The sequence below is a fragment of the Amyelois transitella genome, chromosome 2 (genome assembly GCF_032362555.1).
Source record: "Amyelois transitella isolate CPQ chromosome 2, ilAmyTran1.1, whole genome shotgun sequence".
In the NCBI taxonomy this organism is placed as follows: Eukaryota; Metazoa; Arthropoda; class Insecta; order Lepidoptera; family Pyralidae; genus Amyelois; species Amyelois transitella.
In genome coordinates, this window is record NC_083505.1 from 783,286 (window position 1) to 799,434 (window position 16,149).

General features: G+C 36.6%; 1 protein-coding gene across 1 annotated transcript in view; it reads left to right on the forward strand.

Moving 5' to 3' along the window:
• Positions 1-1,516: 1,516 nt before the first annotated feature.
• The window catches only part of LOC106136854 (laminin subunit alpha lam-3), a 148,665-nt gene continuing 134,032 nt past the window's right edge, over positions 1,517-16,149 (forward strand). The window contains exon 1 of the mRNA XM_013337515.2: positions 1,517-1,634. Coding sequence (XP_013192969.2) covers positions 1,553-1,634 — 82 coding nt within the window. The 5' untranslated portion in view covers positions 1,517-1,552. The remainder of the gene's footprint in view (positions 1,635-16,149) is intronic.

Sequence of the window (16,149 nt, forward strand, 5' to 3'; positions counted from 1 at the left end):
TATTTATTGAAAATATATATCATTGAGTTGGTATCTCGTACCTAACACAAGTTTAGAACGTACTTGGCTAACTTAATCTGTGTAATTTGTCCCGTATGTATTTGTATATTATGATACATACATATAATCACCTCTATATCCCTTGCGGGGTAGACAGAGCGAACAGTCTTGAAAATACTGATAGGCCACGTTTAGCTGTTTGGTTTAATGATAGAATTGAGATTCAAATAGTGACAGGTTGCTAGCCCATCGCCTTAAAGAAGAATCCCAAGTTTATAAGTCTATCACTTAGTCGGCTTTTACGACGAGTAGTTCTATTTTACGCTTGAAACTTGTTTTTTTTATCTTTGATTCCACCTACATCCGTGGGAAGAAGTGGAGTGATTATATTATATAGTTCTGAGAACCACACGGCACTAATTAATAATAAAACCTAAAACTACCTACTTGCCTGAAAAAAGCATATGATAACGCCATCTAGTATCGAGTAGCGGTATCGAGTAGAAAAGCTCGGTAACAGTGCACTCCATCCACTTACAACCTTATGCTTTCGAAGGCACTTAGAGCTTTCGAGCTTTTGCGAACGATCGCAAACTTACTTCAGAACGCAGCACAACTAATTTGCATCCAAACTCTTCAAATTTATCGCTCCAATAATCAAATTAACTTTAACAGGTAAAAAAAGCAAAAAAGCTTAGAAATTGAACATGAGCTTTTGTTTATTTTGCGGTTACTTACAAGCTTCGGCTAGTGACCGCCGGCGAACCGGCTTTACGACAGTGTTGCCAACTTAGCACTATCGGTGCTAAATTTAGCGCTTTCTTGGCTTTTTCAACGCATAAACTTTGTGGTTACTTCGTAGTAAAAGAAAACAAACTTTTATTTTTATGATTGTATTTTTATTTATTTTAGTTTATTTTAAACTAAACGTTTTCACCAAACTGGAGTTGTAATCGTATATAGGTATATAAAGATTTCAGGCTGTTTTCAGATTTAACAAAATTAATTTATGATTTAAAAAAACCTGACATAAAAATTAATTTGGCGATAAAAAAGTAATATTTACTCAAACTAACTATTTACCTAAAATACTCGACAGATGCCAAATTTTTGAAAGCCATATATTTCAATCTGGTGTAATAAAAGATCTCATTTACCTTGACAATATAGCGCTTTTAACGTCCGAGTTAGCGCGTTTTCAATAGAGACAGTTGGTAACCGTGCTTTGAGCTTTCGTCCGTCTCCGTCAGTTTGCTTCTGAGCTTTGGCAGTGGAGGAGCTTGCGTTCGCTCCTCGCTTTCGAAAGATCGTAATTTCGAACGTGAACTTAATAATATTCGAAAAAAGTGAGAACAACTCATAAATTAGAAATATTTCGCGCCAAACGTGTTATTTTTTTTACGCGTAATTAAGATAATATTTTATATAGGAAGTTTTTTTTTAAAATCTTAACGCATTGACGCCTTAGTGATTTAAGAACAATTTTTTTTAATATTTCTGAAGATTTCGTTCATGGTTTTGGTGTTCAGTGGTGATTGAGTGATGGTGTAAGATGTGGGGGAGGTGGTGGATGCTGGTGCTGCTGGCGACTTCCGCCGCGGGGAAAGGAAAGAAGCATCGCCATCAAAAACCTGGTAAGTAAGAAATGAAATGAAAAGATTATGAAAGTTTGAGTTTATTACCTACCTGGCGAATTAGGTTTTTGTTTTTATTTTTATTTTATTAGGATATGTTGATATTTAAATGTGCCGTGTGGTTCCTGGCACCAATAGGAAAAACAATATATCCCTTGCGGGGTAGACAGAGCCGACAGTTTTGAAAAGACTGAATATCCACGTTCAGCTGTTTGGCTTACTGATAGAATTCAGATTCATATTAAGTGACAGGACCCGTCGCCTAAAAGAAGAATCCCAAGTTTATAAGCCTATATCTTAGTCGCCTTTTACGACATCCATGGGAAAGAGTGGTCCTATTCTTTTTTCATTTTTGCTTCAAACCCTTGGAAAATCTCAAATGAAAATCATCATTGGGACATGTAATTTCTGACGGCATAGAACGACGTAGACGGCATAGAAGTACTCATAGAATGTTCGTGTAATGGTCAATGTTTACCATAGGTACCCTGTTCCCGGAACGAGCTGGAATGCGGGAGTTAGTTACATGACGCCTCGCAGCTTCCCGGCCGTAACGGGCTAACTAAAGCTTATTATGAAGCTGGGATTTCTATTAGGTATACCTATAATGTCATGGTGTGACTTAGACATATTTTTTTTTTGTTGAAAATTTCACTGATTGAGTTAGCCTCGAAGTAAGTTCGAGACTTGTGTTACGAGATACTAGCTCGACGATAGTATATTTTATAATAAAAACTTATATAGATAAACATCCAAGACCCAGGCGAATCAGAAAAAGTTCTTATCTCATCATGCCCTGACCGGGATCGAACCCTTCTCGACCTCCGGTGTCACAGACAAGCGTACTACCGCTGCGCCACAGAGGCCGTCCGTCCTTCCTACTAATATTATAAATGCGAAAGTTTGTGAGTATGTCAGGATGTCAGTATGGATGTTTGTTGCTCTTTCACGCAAAAACTACTGAACCGATTACGATGAAATTTGGTATGTAGGTAGCTGATGACCCAGAATAACATATAGGCTACTTTTTATCCCGGCGTTTCCACAGGATTGATTCCACGCGGACGAAGTCGCGGGCGGTCTCTTGTTAGGTATATTTCTGCGACAAATCCAAACTAATCCTACTTTCTACTATCATATTTGTTTTATTATTCAGACCTTTTTTAACACATATGTAATTTAATAATGGCTCTTAGCTTATGATCCCAAATCAATAAGTCTTGATAACTACGACCAACTGCAAGGCATTATCGTCAATTTGTAGTGGTCACAGATTACTTTCGGATATTTAAAGTAATTTATTTTACTGGTTATAAGCATAAAATGTTAGGAATGGAGACTTCATTTACTCTTGCTGACACCTTTTGACCCCACGTTTCGATGCATATTTGTTAAGTATACATAAATTTTAATGAAAACGTAGTAAATTTATTGAAATTTTATCTATCAACAGTGTGAATAGCTGACAATAATTAAATTTTTCATTGAAATTGAATAATCAAAGCAAATGCATTACATAAGTACATACATATAATCAGGTCCACATCCCGTGCAGGGTAGACAGAACCAACTTCTACCCTGTCTAATGTTAGGTCAAGTCTTGAAAAAACTGCTCACGTTCAGCTATGCGGCCCATTGATTGGTTGTTATACCATCGTCTAAAAGAAGCAGAAGCCTATCCCTTAGTCGCGACATCCATGGGAACAAGAAGAAGAAGCCTATCCCTTACGACATCCATGGTAATAAGACGGAGTGGTCTTATTCTTTTTTTTTATTGGTGCCGGGAACCACACGGCAAAGCAAGTACATACATTTGAAATAAAAACATGTAGAAACACGACACTGAAAGTCTTTAATTTAAAGACGCAACTGTGAACACGAGAAAATAAAGAAAATAATTCTTGTTTGTTTGTTTGTTTGTTTTGTAAAAAATAATCCTAAGCCTCACAGCTGACCGTGGTCTTCCGGTCTTTTCAAGACTATTGGCTCTGTCTACCCCGCAAGGGACATAGACGCGGTAATAGGTACCTATGTATGTATGTATGAATGTCAACATTTCCTATGGGCTGCATCATTAATTCTACCCGGTTTATACCTCTTAACACCTAGTTAATCAACAACACGTCTTGTGTAGTTCACGGCGAGACTAAATATAAGCCTGGGGGTGTCTCCCATTTTGTGTAAAGCTGAGCTGCTGACAAATGAAAGAAAGATTTCTTAACTTGAGTGAAGCGTTGAAAATAAAAGGAAAATAAAGGGCATGATGAGAAAAGAACTTTTTTCTGATTTGCCCTGGGTCTTGGATGTTTATCTATATACGTATTGATTATAAAATATAGTATCGTTGAGTTTGTATCTCGTAACACAAGTCTCGAACTTACTTCGAGGTTAACTCTATATCTGTGTAATTTGTCCGGAAAAAAGAAAACAAAACAAAATGTCGTACATTATGTTAAAGTAGCAAGTGGGCTAGTTAATTATACTAGACCATACATACATACACACGTCTATATTCCTTACGGGGTAGGCAAAGCCAAGAGTCTGTATTTGGTTCAATGATGGAATTCAGATTCAAATAGTGACAGGTTGCTAGCCCATCGCCTAAAAGAAGAATCCCAAGTTTATAAGCCTAGCCCTTAGTCGCTTTTTACGACATCCAGGGGAAAGCGATGGAGTAGTCCTATTCTTTTGTCTACTTACTACTGGATTTGTGAATAGAATATTTATTTATTTGTGTCCAATCAATGGCCGAATTTCCCAAATACATTTTGTTTTTGTGTTCGTTGAAAGATATAATATATAATATTGAATTAAAATTCAAAAGTTTTATTCAATATTATGGGACATTTCAACATTTCCGTGGGATAAGGACAATCCTGAATTCTTTTTAAGGTGGCGCTAAATTCGTCGTTTTTTGTAGGTAGCGTTTAATTCGTTCCTTATTTTGTAGTTGATGCTAAATTGATCGCTTTTAGTAGACGTCGCCAAATTGAACCGGGCGAAGCTGCCGCGTAAAAGCTTTGTTATTCCATAAACCTATGGATATCACGGCGATCTTGTTAATGTAAATAAACATAGACACGAGATGCGCGCGCGCCGATGCATCGCCCGCCGCTCATTTATTTATAGACCGTGATAAAAACATCGATAATGGAAATATGGGTGATTGATCGTGTTGTTAGTTCGCAATATTGTTAACCTTCAGTTATATGTCGGGTGTGATGCGTTTCTTAATTATATGTTATGAAGAATGAAAATTGTGTGCCGTGTAGTTCCCGGCATCGATTAAAAAGAATAGGAACACTACATCTCTTTCCCATGGACGTCGTAAAAGGCGACTAAGGGATAGGCTTATAAACTTGGTTTTCTTCTTTTAACCGATGGGCTAGCAACCTGTCGCTATTTGAATCTCAATTCTATCATCAAGCCTTCCATCATCCATCAAGACTGTTGGCTCTGTCTACCCCGCAAGGGATATAGACGTGATTATATGTATGTATGTATGGAAAAACTGACAAACTTGACAGCAAATCGCATTCAATTCTTTGTGAAAAATATTAATTTTACAAAATACTATTCTATAATTCATAGTCAAACTACTTACTCTACAGTTAATTGTATTCGTCCGTATATTCACACTGCGTAAACATTAGTTCGCACTTCAAAGCGTCGAGGGCCCCGGGCCCGGGGTCCGTGAAACAAAGGGTGCTTCCGCGAAGTTCCTACCTGCCTCAGATTGACACTGAGGTATAATGGCGCTCTTGTTTTTTTGACTGAAAACACTTGTCCGTATTGAGCGACGGTGGGCGAGTGGTTAAATTTTCGGATTTTTAAAGAGATGGGTCGAGTTACATGACTTGACGGCCTCTGTGGCGCAGCGGTAATACCTACGCTTGTCTGTGACACCGGAGGTCCCGGGTTCGAATCCCGGTCTGGGCATGAGAAAGAGAAACGAACTGCTTAGTTCTCTTAACTTCAGTTGTGGAGGTCAGACAGGAGTCGCTTCGTGTAAAAACCTGATTCACCTAATCTTTGATCGTGGTCACACGCTGAACTCAGGCTCCTCTCCAGAAGCGGAACTAATATTATGAGTAAGCAGATAAAAACAGCATTGGTTTCTTCTTACTCGAGATGTCATTTACATCGCGCGATGCCTTTTTTAACGCGCGTAAAACTATGGCTGTCCCGTTCTACGTCATAATAAAAAGCGAAACAGCGTAAGCTTTTCAATGCCATGCTACGAGGGATGGGCTTTTGACTATAATCTGTTAACTTACCTAATTATACAATCAGAATTCCTTTCTCAGTTGTTCTTTAATAAATTACAATAATACATCTTTATACTCCTTGTAGCATGTTTCATTCATTCATTCATTCTCTATTTTTTCAATGACATCAAAAAACGCGGCTAACTCGAACGTCAAACAGCAAAATCAGTATTGCCAACACATGACAATAAAATAGGTACTATTTTTTTTATAATGTTAACAAATCCTAGATTGGGTAAGTCTGGTTTTCACACGAAACGAACTAGTCTGTCCACCGTAACTTTTACAGGAGACATAACACACAGGATCATAGGTTATACATCCAGGCTCTTCGATCTTAAATTATCGATCGCTGTAAGTACCTACGTCTTTGTAATAGATATGTGCTTTGTAATCAATATGCACTCTTATGCAACGTTTAACAACCTTACCCGCCTGCTTTGGAGCCGGTTATGTTTATCCGACTTGTTCAAAGCGGTACATGCTCCGTTTACTACCGTTAACATGATCACAATCGTTTTAACAGCACGCGCTTTTGTACACTTGACATGATGATGTTATTCTCTGCTGTTTATTTATAACTCTTTCTTTTGAAGGTGGTGGAAAATGTAGCCTAAGTTACTTAAAGAAATTCATACATACATATATACATTTAATCACGTCTATATCCCTTGCGGAGTAGACAGAGCCAACAGTCTTGAAGACTGATAGGCCACGTTCAGCTATTTGGCATAAAGATAGAGTTGAGATTCAAATAGTGACAGGTTACTAGCCCATCGCCTAAAAAAATAATCCCAAGTTTATAAGCCTACCCCTTAGTCGCCTAAAAAGAATTTCGTAACATAAAAGTACCAATTTTTTGTCTTTATTATATTAAATGAATCGAAAACATATTTGGACAAGTGCGCACGTATTGCGATTGAAAAATATGTAAGTCTTTCCAAAATTACAAAATTTAATAAGTTGGTCAATTAAAACAAAACCAAATCTAAGAATATGCGCGCTAATGGAAATGTCACCGCGGTTAATGAAGCGAGCGGCGCGCGCGCAGCCAGGAAGACCGAACCTGCTCTTATTAATATAATCCTTTCATTTAATACTAGACATTTACCTGGGATATCGGTAAAATACATATATATTTTAAATCTGCCCTTATACCAAATTCAACAACGTATTTGTCAATATCTTATCGTTCTCATAAACACCAGTTCAGTTCTCAATGGTTTAGACGCAAAAACGTTATAGTCAGGATAGGCTTTATGGGGATTAAATATGTATTATCTGAAGTACACAAAATTTTGCAATAAAGGTGATTTAATTTCATCAATAGTATCTCATATAAAATGTCATGTTTAGTCTTAAATATAACTTGACCTTACCTTTTCTCTCTTATCTTAAAATCTCGGATAAACTGCCTTATCGTGCAACCTACAGCAGTTGCAATTTTTTGTTATACATATAAGTAGTATCTTAATCAAATTAAGGGCGTCCTGGCAAAAGGTCGGGTCAAGAGTACCCGAAACCGCCGAGCTTGCATGAAGAGAGTTATGAATGTGGATGAAGCGAAGGAAGTATGCCCGCCTACCCCTCCGGGAAAAACGCGTGATTTTTTTTATGTATGTAGGTACATAAATACAGTATTACATTAAGATTTCATAGTATTTTTCCAGTTAAATGCCCAAATACTTCGCTACATTGTCCGTGGCAGATTCTGAGTCAGACCAAATTACTCCATTATAGATTTCCAAGCGATTTCTTACGACGTAATTTTTATGTACTTACAGTTTGTGATTTTCGGGAATTCTGTAAACATGTTGCTGTAATTTATTTTATTCTTTATGATTTATTATTTATATATAAATTTTATTTTAAAATTGTAATTGTGAACCTTGATGTTTAGTTAGCAGGTTCATATAGGCTAGTTCAAATTTGTGAGCTACTATTTGTGTGTAGGTATGTGACTATATCTACTTTTTACAATTAAATCGTAGCAAATGAAAAAAATTGTTTTCATTTATGTTTAAAGACACAATTTTTAACAAAATAAACCACGTCTATATTTCTTCCGGGGAGACAGAGCCAACAGTCTTCAAAAGACTGATAGGCCACGTTCAGCTGTTTGGCTTAATGATAGAATTGAGATTCAAACAGTGACAGGTTGCTAGTCCATCGCCTAAAAGAAGAATCCTAAGTTTATAAGCCTTTGTCTTAGTCGCTTTTTATGACATCCATGGGAACGAGATGTAGTAGTCCTATTCTTTTTTTCATAGGTGCTGGGAATCAGACGGCATTAGTCTTCTATCTAACTTTTCAATGAATTATAAGTAAGTATGTTTGTTTAAAATTATCACTGACATACATATATATCGTCATTTGTATAATTTACTCAATGAAGCGGTAGTGGGGGCGCAAATAAATATAGCTTTTCTACGAGACAGAGGAAGGGGAGAGGGGGAGAACGACACTAATATAGACCTGACACAAACCTAAACATCTGAAATCAATCGCAAGACAAGGAAACACCTGCTTTGCAGACCTAGAAATAGAGTAGAAATTAAAATGGCAGATGGTGATGATTGTGCGATATGACTGGACGATGCTGAGTCACCGGTCACTTACCTTCGTGAAGTTAAATAAGTTATACACACATACATATGGTCACGTCTATATCCCTTGCGGGGTAGACAGAGCCAACGGTCTTGAAAAGACTGAATGGCCACGTTCAGCTATTTGGCTTAATAAAAGAATTGAGATTCAAATAGTGACAGGTTGCTAGCCCATCGCCTAAAAAGAATCCCAAGTTTGTAAGCCTATCCCTTACGAGTATATGATCGTATCTATGAATAATAAGTAATTAGTTATCAGGTGAACGATAAATTTAACATACATACATATAGCCAACACTCTTGAAAAGACTGACAGGCCACGTTCAGCTGTTAGGCTTAATGATACAATTGAGATTCAAGTAGTGAGACGTTCCTAGGCCATCGCAGAAGAATCTCAAGTTTAAAAGCATATCCCTTAGTCGCCTTTTACGACATCAATTGGAAAGAGATGGAGTGGTCCTATTCTATTTTCTTTAGGTGCCTGGAACAACATTGTACGACAAATTGTACCACGGATTATTGTCAAAACCATTCTTCCGCACATTGTACTATACTAGACAATATGTCTCGTGCATTGTGTTCTAAATATACAGCATTTAAAACCAGGACAGTGATTCACTGCCACCGAGCGGCGCGGCTAAGATTAGAGTGTCTTCGAGTTGTCTCGGGAAATTGATGGCTTTGATACGAGTGTTTGGGTGTCACGGTGTTTGATGTGGGATTTAGCTTATTTACGGGTTTATTAACAATTTTAAGGCGATGGGCTGGCAACCTGTCACTATTTGAATCTCAATTCTATCATTGGGCCAAACAGCTGAACGTGGCCTTCCAGTCTTTTAATGACTGTTGGCTCTGTCTACCCCGGGAGGGATATAGACGTGATTATATATGTTAATTGACAATTCTTTATCCTAGTGTCTGTCTCTTGAACTCTTTGATGAACTAATTTTCAATCTAGTTAATGACTGAAAACTAGCACAGATGGGACCAGTGCGTAATTTAAAAAAAATGGATAATTTCATCCAATATTTTGTTTCTTGTGGCAAACTATCAAAAAGAGGACATGGACAGACGGAAACATAAAAGGGTTTCCCGAAATTCCCGTGGGAAAGATTTTTTTCTCTTCACGCGCATATAGGTACTTCTAAGCAAGGCATGCTAAAATACGATGCCTTTCAAAAAATGAACCAATAGGAACAATCATCATCCGTCTCTTTCTCATGGATGTCATAAAAGGCGACTAACGGATAGGCTTATGTACTTAGGATCCCTCTTTTAGGCGATGGGCTAGCAACCTGTCACTATTTGAATCTCAATTCTATCATTAAGCCAAACAGCTGAACGTGGCCTTTCAGTCTTTTGGGGACTGTTGGTGCTGTCTAGCCCGCAAGGGAATATACCCGCATTAAACGTGATTATATGTCATCTATACTAATATTATAAAGCTGAAGATTTTGTTTGTTTAAACGCGCTAAACTCAGGAACTACTGAATCGAATTGAAAAATTATTTTTGTGTTAAATATACCATTTATCGAGGAATTTAGGATATATATACTTACGCTGAAACTACTTGTATTAGGAGCGAAGAAATAATGGAAAATGTGAAAACAAAACGGGTAAAATAATTCATCCTTGAGGGCTTTAATGATGCCTAAAATAACTATTCCACGCGGACGAAGTCGCGGGCACAGCTAGTGTTACAATAAAGGGGTAGAATAAACAGAATGAAATTCGAAGTATTTAGGTGCTACGTCAAGTTCCAATTAAGAAAGAATATCGCAAACAACCAAAAATACGTGATGCACAGTCGGAATTTTTACGAAATCTCAATTCTTTTACCTTTTACAGGGGCAATTATTTTACTTAACAATAAGCAGTAGCCCAAATTGACCGTCGTCCATGAGAAATGCTACACATTCGAAGCCCGCGGCCCGAACCGGTCCCAAATTACTGAGCACACTGAACAGGCCTCCGCTAATTGGCTCCTGCCGACCTTAACGTATGTTCCCTATGGACCTCTCAGACTAAACATACCTTAACAAATTCATAGAATGGATGTTTAAAAGGACAGTCACAAAGGAATTGGTGACCCAATAGCCTAATCAAAAGTCGCTTTAAGTAAGATGGATTATTGTTGGAATTTATAAAAAAACTAGCTGTGCCCCCGACTTCGTCCGCGTGGAATAGTTATTTTGGGCATCATTGAAGCCCTCAAAGAGGAATAATTTTTCCTCATTTTTTTTCACATTTTCCATTATTTCTTAGTTCCTTATAGTTGCAGCGTGATGTTATACAGCCTAAAGTCTTCCTCGATAAATAGTCTTTTCAACACAAAAAGAATTGTTCCATTCGAACCAGTAGTTCCTGTAGTAACACATCACCCTGAATAACTTTTGTCAAAAGATAACTGGATGTCCTTTTTTAAACTCAGTAAAGTTGTTAAAGGGGATTAATGGATAGGCTTATAAATTAAGGATTCTTCTTTAAAGCGATGGGCTAGCAACCTGTCACTATTTGAATCTCAATTCTATCATCATCAACATATAAATGGAGTGGCAAGAGATCAATTTTTTATTGGTGCCTGGAACCACGCCACGAGAAGACAAGACCAGCATGTAATCTATTTCTGTTACCGATTAAAAATAAATCTATGTGAGGATGACCACACAAGTGGAAATAAATTGAAGAGTCAGGCGTCGGTGCAGCCACCTATTGCAGCTAAATTTTTATTTGTCCAACAAACTGTAGCTGGTTTTAAACCTCGGCGTAAATTCGGAGCTAAAGCGATAAGTTAAACCACATAATAAAAAATAGAGGTATTTTTAAAGACCGTTCTTCTTTTTGTTTCTTCTTAAATTAAAAAGCTTACGCTTGTCAGTGGAACGTCCTTTCTTCATCTCTTTTCTCTGTTAATAATAACAGATTATAATAATGTGAATAAATAAATATATACGGGACAGATTACACAGATTGAGTTAACCTCGAAGTAAGGTCGAGACTTGTCTTACGAGATACTAACTCAACGATACTATATTTTATAATAAATACTTATATAGATAAACATCCAAGACCCAAACCAGAGAAAGTTCGTTTCTCATCATGCTCTGGCCGGGATTCAAACCCTGGACCTCCGACGTCACAGACAAGCACAATACCGCTGCGGCACAGAGGCCATCCAACGAATGAGATAGCAGTAACCATATTGTGTACTCTCCTGCCGAAGTCTTTTTAGCAAATACCTACTTGATAAGCATTGATAAAATAACTTTCTTCCATTTTTGTAGCGGCTTAACTAACCTGTATTTATTACGGAATCTGTGTGCCGTGTGGTTCCCGGCATCAATAGTAAAAAGAATAGGACCACTCCATCTCTTTCCTATGGATGTCTTAAGAGGGGACTAAGGGATAGGCTCATAAACTTGGGATTCTTTTTTTAAGGCGATGGGCTAGCAACCTGTCACTATTTGAATCTCTATTCTAACATTAAGCCTAACAGCTGAACGAGGCCTACATACATTTTCAAGACTATTGGCTGTGTGTACCCCGCAAGAAATATATACCTACATGATTATATGTATGTATGTATTTCGGAATCTCAATTTTATTACTTAAGTCATAGTGCATAAAATCGTTAATATCGTTGAGTTAGTACCTCGTCACGAGTCTCGAACTTACTTCGAGGCTAACTCAATCTTATATATATAAAATTCTCGTGTCACAATGTTTGCCTCCGTACTCCTCCGAAACGGCTTTACCGATTTTAACCAAATTTTGCATGCATATTCAGTATGGTCAGGTCTGAGAATCGGCTAACATCTATTTTTCATAGCCATTAGTGAACTTTTTTTTTTCTAGAAATTACTTAAAAATATTTATATGACAAAACAACGTTTGCCGGGACAGCTAGTCTGTATATATTTATAGATATATTTATAAAACGCTTCAGGCCATAACTTGGGCGAGGGTTAGGACAACAAGCCGTGGTATGCAATTGAGTGTTTGTTGATGACCAACTTCGTGGGAACCGACCATTACGAAATAAGCCTCTTTTGGGCAACTGGGTCACGTGCGATCTTCGTAAAGATAATACATACATACATACATATGGGTACGTCTATATCCCTTGCGGGGTAGATAGAACAAACAGTCTTGAAAAGACTGAATGGCCACGTTCAGCTATTTGGCTTAATGAAAGAATTGAGATTCAAATAGTGACAGGTTGCTAGCTCATCGCCTAAAAAGAATTCAAAGTTTATAAGCCTATCCCTTACTCGCCTTTTACGACATCCATTTGAAAGGGATGGAGTGGTCCTATTATTTTTTGTATTGGTGCCGGGAACTACATGGCTCGTAAAGATAATAGGAGGTAGAATAGCTGTTATCTGGATAATCAGTCGATGGTTGTGAAGTTTGAATGTACCTAAGTCTATAATGTTTGTTGTGCCGTGTGATTTTCGAAACTAATAAAATTATAACAAAATTAAATTTATAAACAAAACAATTTAAATCGGAGTAAAAAGCGTGGGGTGCTTGATGTAGTAAATATTAAAATCATTCTATTAGCATATATTTATGATAAGAGAGTTATGAAAATGAAGTAAAATGCACCCCACGCTTTTTACTCCGATTTAAATTGTTTTGTTTATAAATTTAATTTTGTTATAATTTTAATCGAAAGTAATTGACTATAACTGATTGTTCGACTTGCTACTACTGTTTTATAATTCCTTTGTCATTAATTTTTATTTTCTATTTTTTAGTTCGATTAGCAATAAAAGCGTAGTTTTTTAGTTTTTTTTAAACTATTATTTATTTTCTATTTTTTAGTTCGATTTGCAATAAAAGAGTAGTTTTTTTATACGATAATTTTTTGGAAGTTAACACTTCTAGTATAATTATCTTACTAGAAAAGACCTTCGCAACCATCTAAGACAAAGAGATAACAACATAATATACTGACATAATTAACATGCAACAGACTTTTTTCAATATAGATCATTGTATGAAGGTCGAGCCTTTATGGTTCGATATATTTGTATTATATTTAATTCCTTCTTTATCGACTGTTAGTCCAAAGCTAGGCCAGGACTGACCTTGACACAAAATCAATCAGAATAGATATAACGGGCAGAGAGAAAAGAAACCGAGGGATATATTAACACAATCAAAACGAGATGCAAAGTTCCAGGTTGGTTTTTTCAATTCATTTTTGTTAATTTCATTTATGTAGATTATAATCTACTCGATAATTGATGATTAAAATTATTTTGATCACGATAAATTCCCTCTTTACTTCCGAAAGTTTTGTTTCGTAAAATAATTTACAAGTTTATGTTCTGATTAATTTATTGTAATTATAATCTATGAAAAGCGTTAATAAATCGAGGTTGTCATCAAACATCTTATATAAATGTCAAATAGAGTAAATCTACGTGTATGAGGCTTATTAGTATTCACGCAAGTTCGAAAGAGTAAGTCGTTAACTCCAGAAATCGCTAGCGTGCTAGCTCTGTCTCTCTTACTCTCCTACGCCTTCGTAGGAGAGTAAGAGAGACAGAGCTATCTAAAACTGAATTTATTAATCCTGGCAGTTTTAATAAGGATAATGAGAAACCCTTATCAAAATATTGCATTGTCATCGGTCCCTGATACGTGTGCAAAGTTCCAAGTTGATCAGACGTTTAGAAACCAGTGAAAATTAAGCTCAAAGATTCCGTTACATACATAGATACAACCCAAGCTAATAAAAGCGTAGTAAAAAGAGATCTCAACTGTGTCGCCGCTCTTTATAATTTTTTCAGAAATCTGTACCTTATATTTTTAAAGGCGACTAAGGGAATAGACGGACAGTTATCTAGTGCAAGCTTCCATGATGGCCTGATAGCGCAGAAAAAAAACGTAATATGTGCCAGTTACTTTACTTCCCGTGTAGTTTGTAACCAAGTATCACGTCTAAGATCTCGTCTTAATCGCTTGCGGGGTAGACAGAGCAAACAGTTTTGGAATGACTGAAAAGTTACGTTAATCTATATGGCTTGATAATGGTATTGGTATTCAAATAGTGACAGGTTGTTAGCCCATCGCCTACAAGAAGAATCACAAGTTTATAAGCCTCCTTAGTGGCCTTTTACGCATTCTATAGAAAATAAATCGAGTACCCAGTCTTTTCGCATCTCAATTTCACGTTCAGCTTATTGGGATGATAGAATTGAGATACAAATAGTGACAGGTTGCTAGCTCTCCTAAAAGAAGAATACCAAGTGTACAAGCCTAGTAAATTTGTAAGTGATATAAACTGGTATGTGTGTACTTAAGTCTGCGCTGTCAAGACCAATTAAGTATAAATACCAGTACCAAATACCAGTTTTGTATGGTATCCTTTGAAATCGCAGCCGAACTAATCCGTCCTAATCCACTTATATTACTGTTAAGCTTAGCAACGACAATATGGGTGTAAATTGAATAGGAGCCTCACATTTCTATCGCTTTCATACAAAGTGCTAAGTAATATTTAGTAACATGGAAGGACAATGTGAATAGTCGGTTAATACTATTATGACTGTTGGTATTCATAGTAGCATGTATTGAGTAGATCCTTTATTTGTTGATTGATGGTGGCCCAAAATCTGAAAAAGCGTCGGTGGTTGAATAGGCAAGGTCACGGACGTATGTAAGGGGGGGAGAGGGTTTGGGGGTCCGGACGCGGGTTTTTTTTTATTTTGGGACCCCCTTGTCGAAGCTATAACTACGTCCGTGGGTAAGGCTCGGTTGAAATGTGTGTGGCGCAAAAAGGCACAGGTTCGAATCCCACCTCGGCCACTTGATTCAAATTCGATACAAAATAGATACCTTGGGGTGTACAAAGTCTTCTTTCATTTTTGGAAATTCCCAAGGAAGCGAAGCCCCGGGGTAAAGCTAGTAATTTATGAAAAAATCCGAGCCGCCTATTGTCTTTATTACACCAATTACCCGGTAAGTTGACGGGTTAACGACTTACGAAAAAAAATGTATCCTCTTCATTAGAACCTTCCCAAGGAGGTGGAAAACTTATAGAATTCCAATCTTACTCAAAAATAATAATATTATTTTTAAACTTATTCGTTTCCGTTTCAAATGAAAATTTGTTTTTTTTTTAATGCTGATCTTATATGTGAATTCCGCATATTTTGCGAACGTCAACTTAAGGGCAAAAGCAAATATATATTATGTAACCTAAAATTTCGAGTTCAAAAGGGATTTGTCTCTATTGTGGTGTGTTCATGGTTTTGAATATGTTTCCTCATAAAGCTAATAAAAGTAGTTGAATTTACATTCTGTACATATTATTTATATATCTCTCTGATTTTGTTATATACTGAAAACCTTGCCAAATGTATTTACTATAACATTTGTTTACTGTGTTTACAATAATCCTCGCATTAAAGCCAAATGCTGTAAATTTTGTCGTTTAAATGATATAATGAAATACATTATCATACCATACTATTTTTATCCATCGACCAATAATGAATATATATATACTAAATATATAATATAATAAATATATAATACTATATTTTATAATAAATACTTATATAGATAAACATCCAAGACCCAGGCCAATCTGAAAAAGTTCTTTTCTCATCATGCCCTGGCCAGGA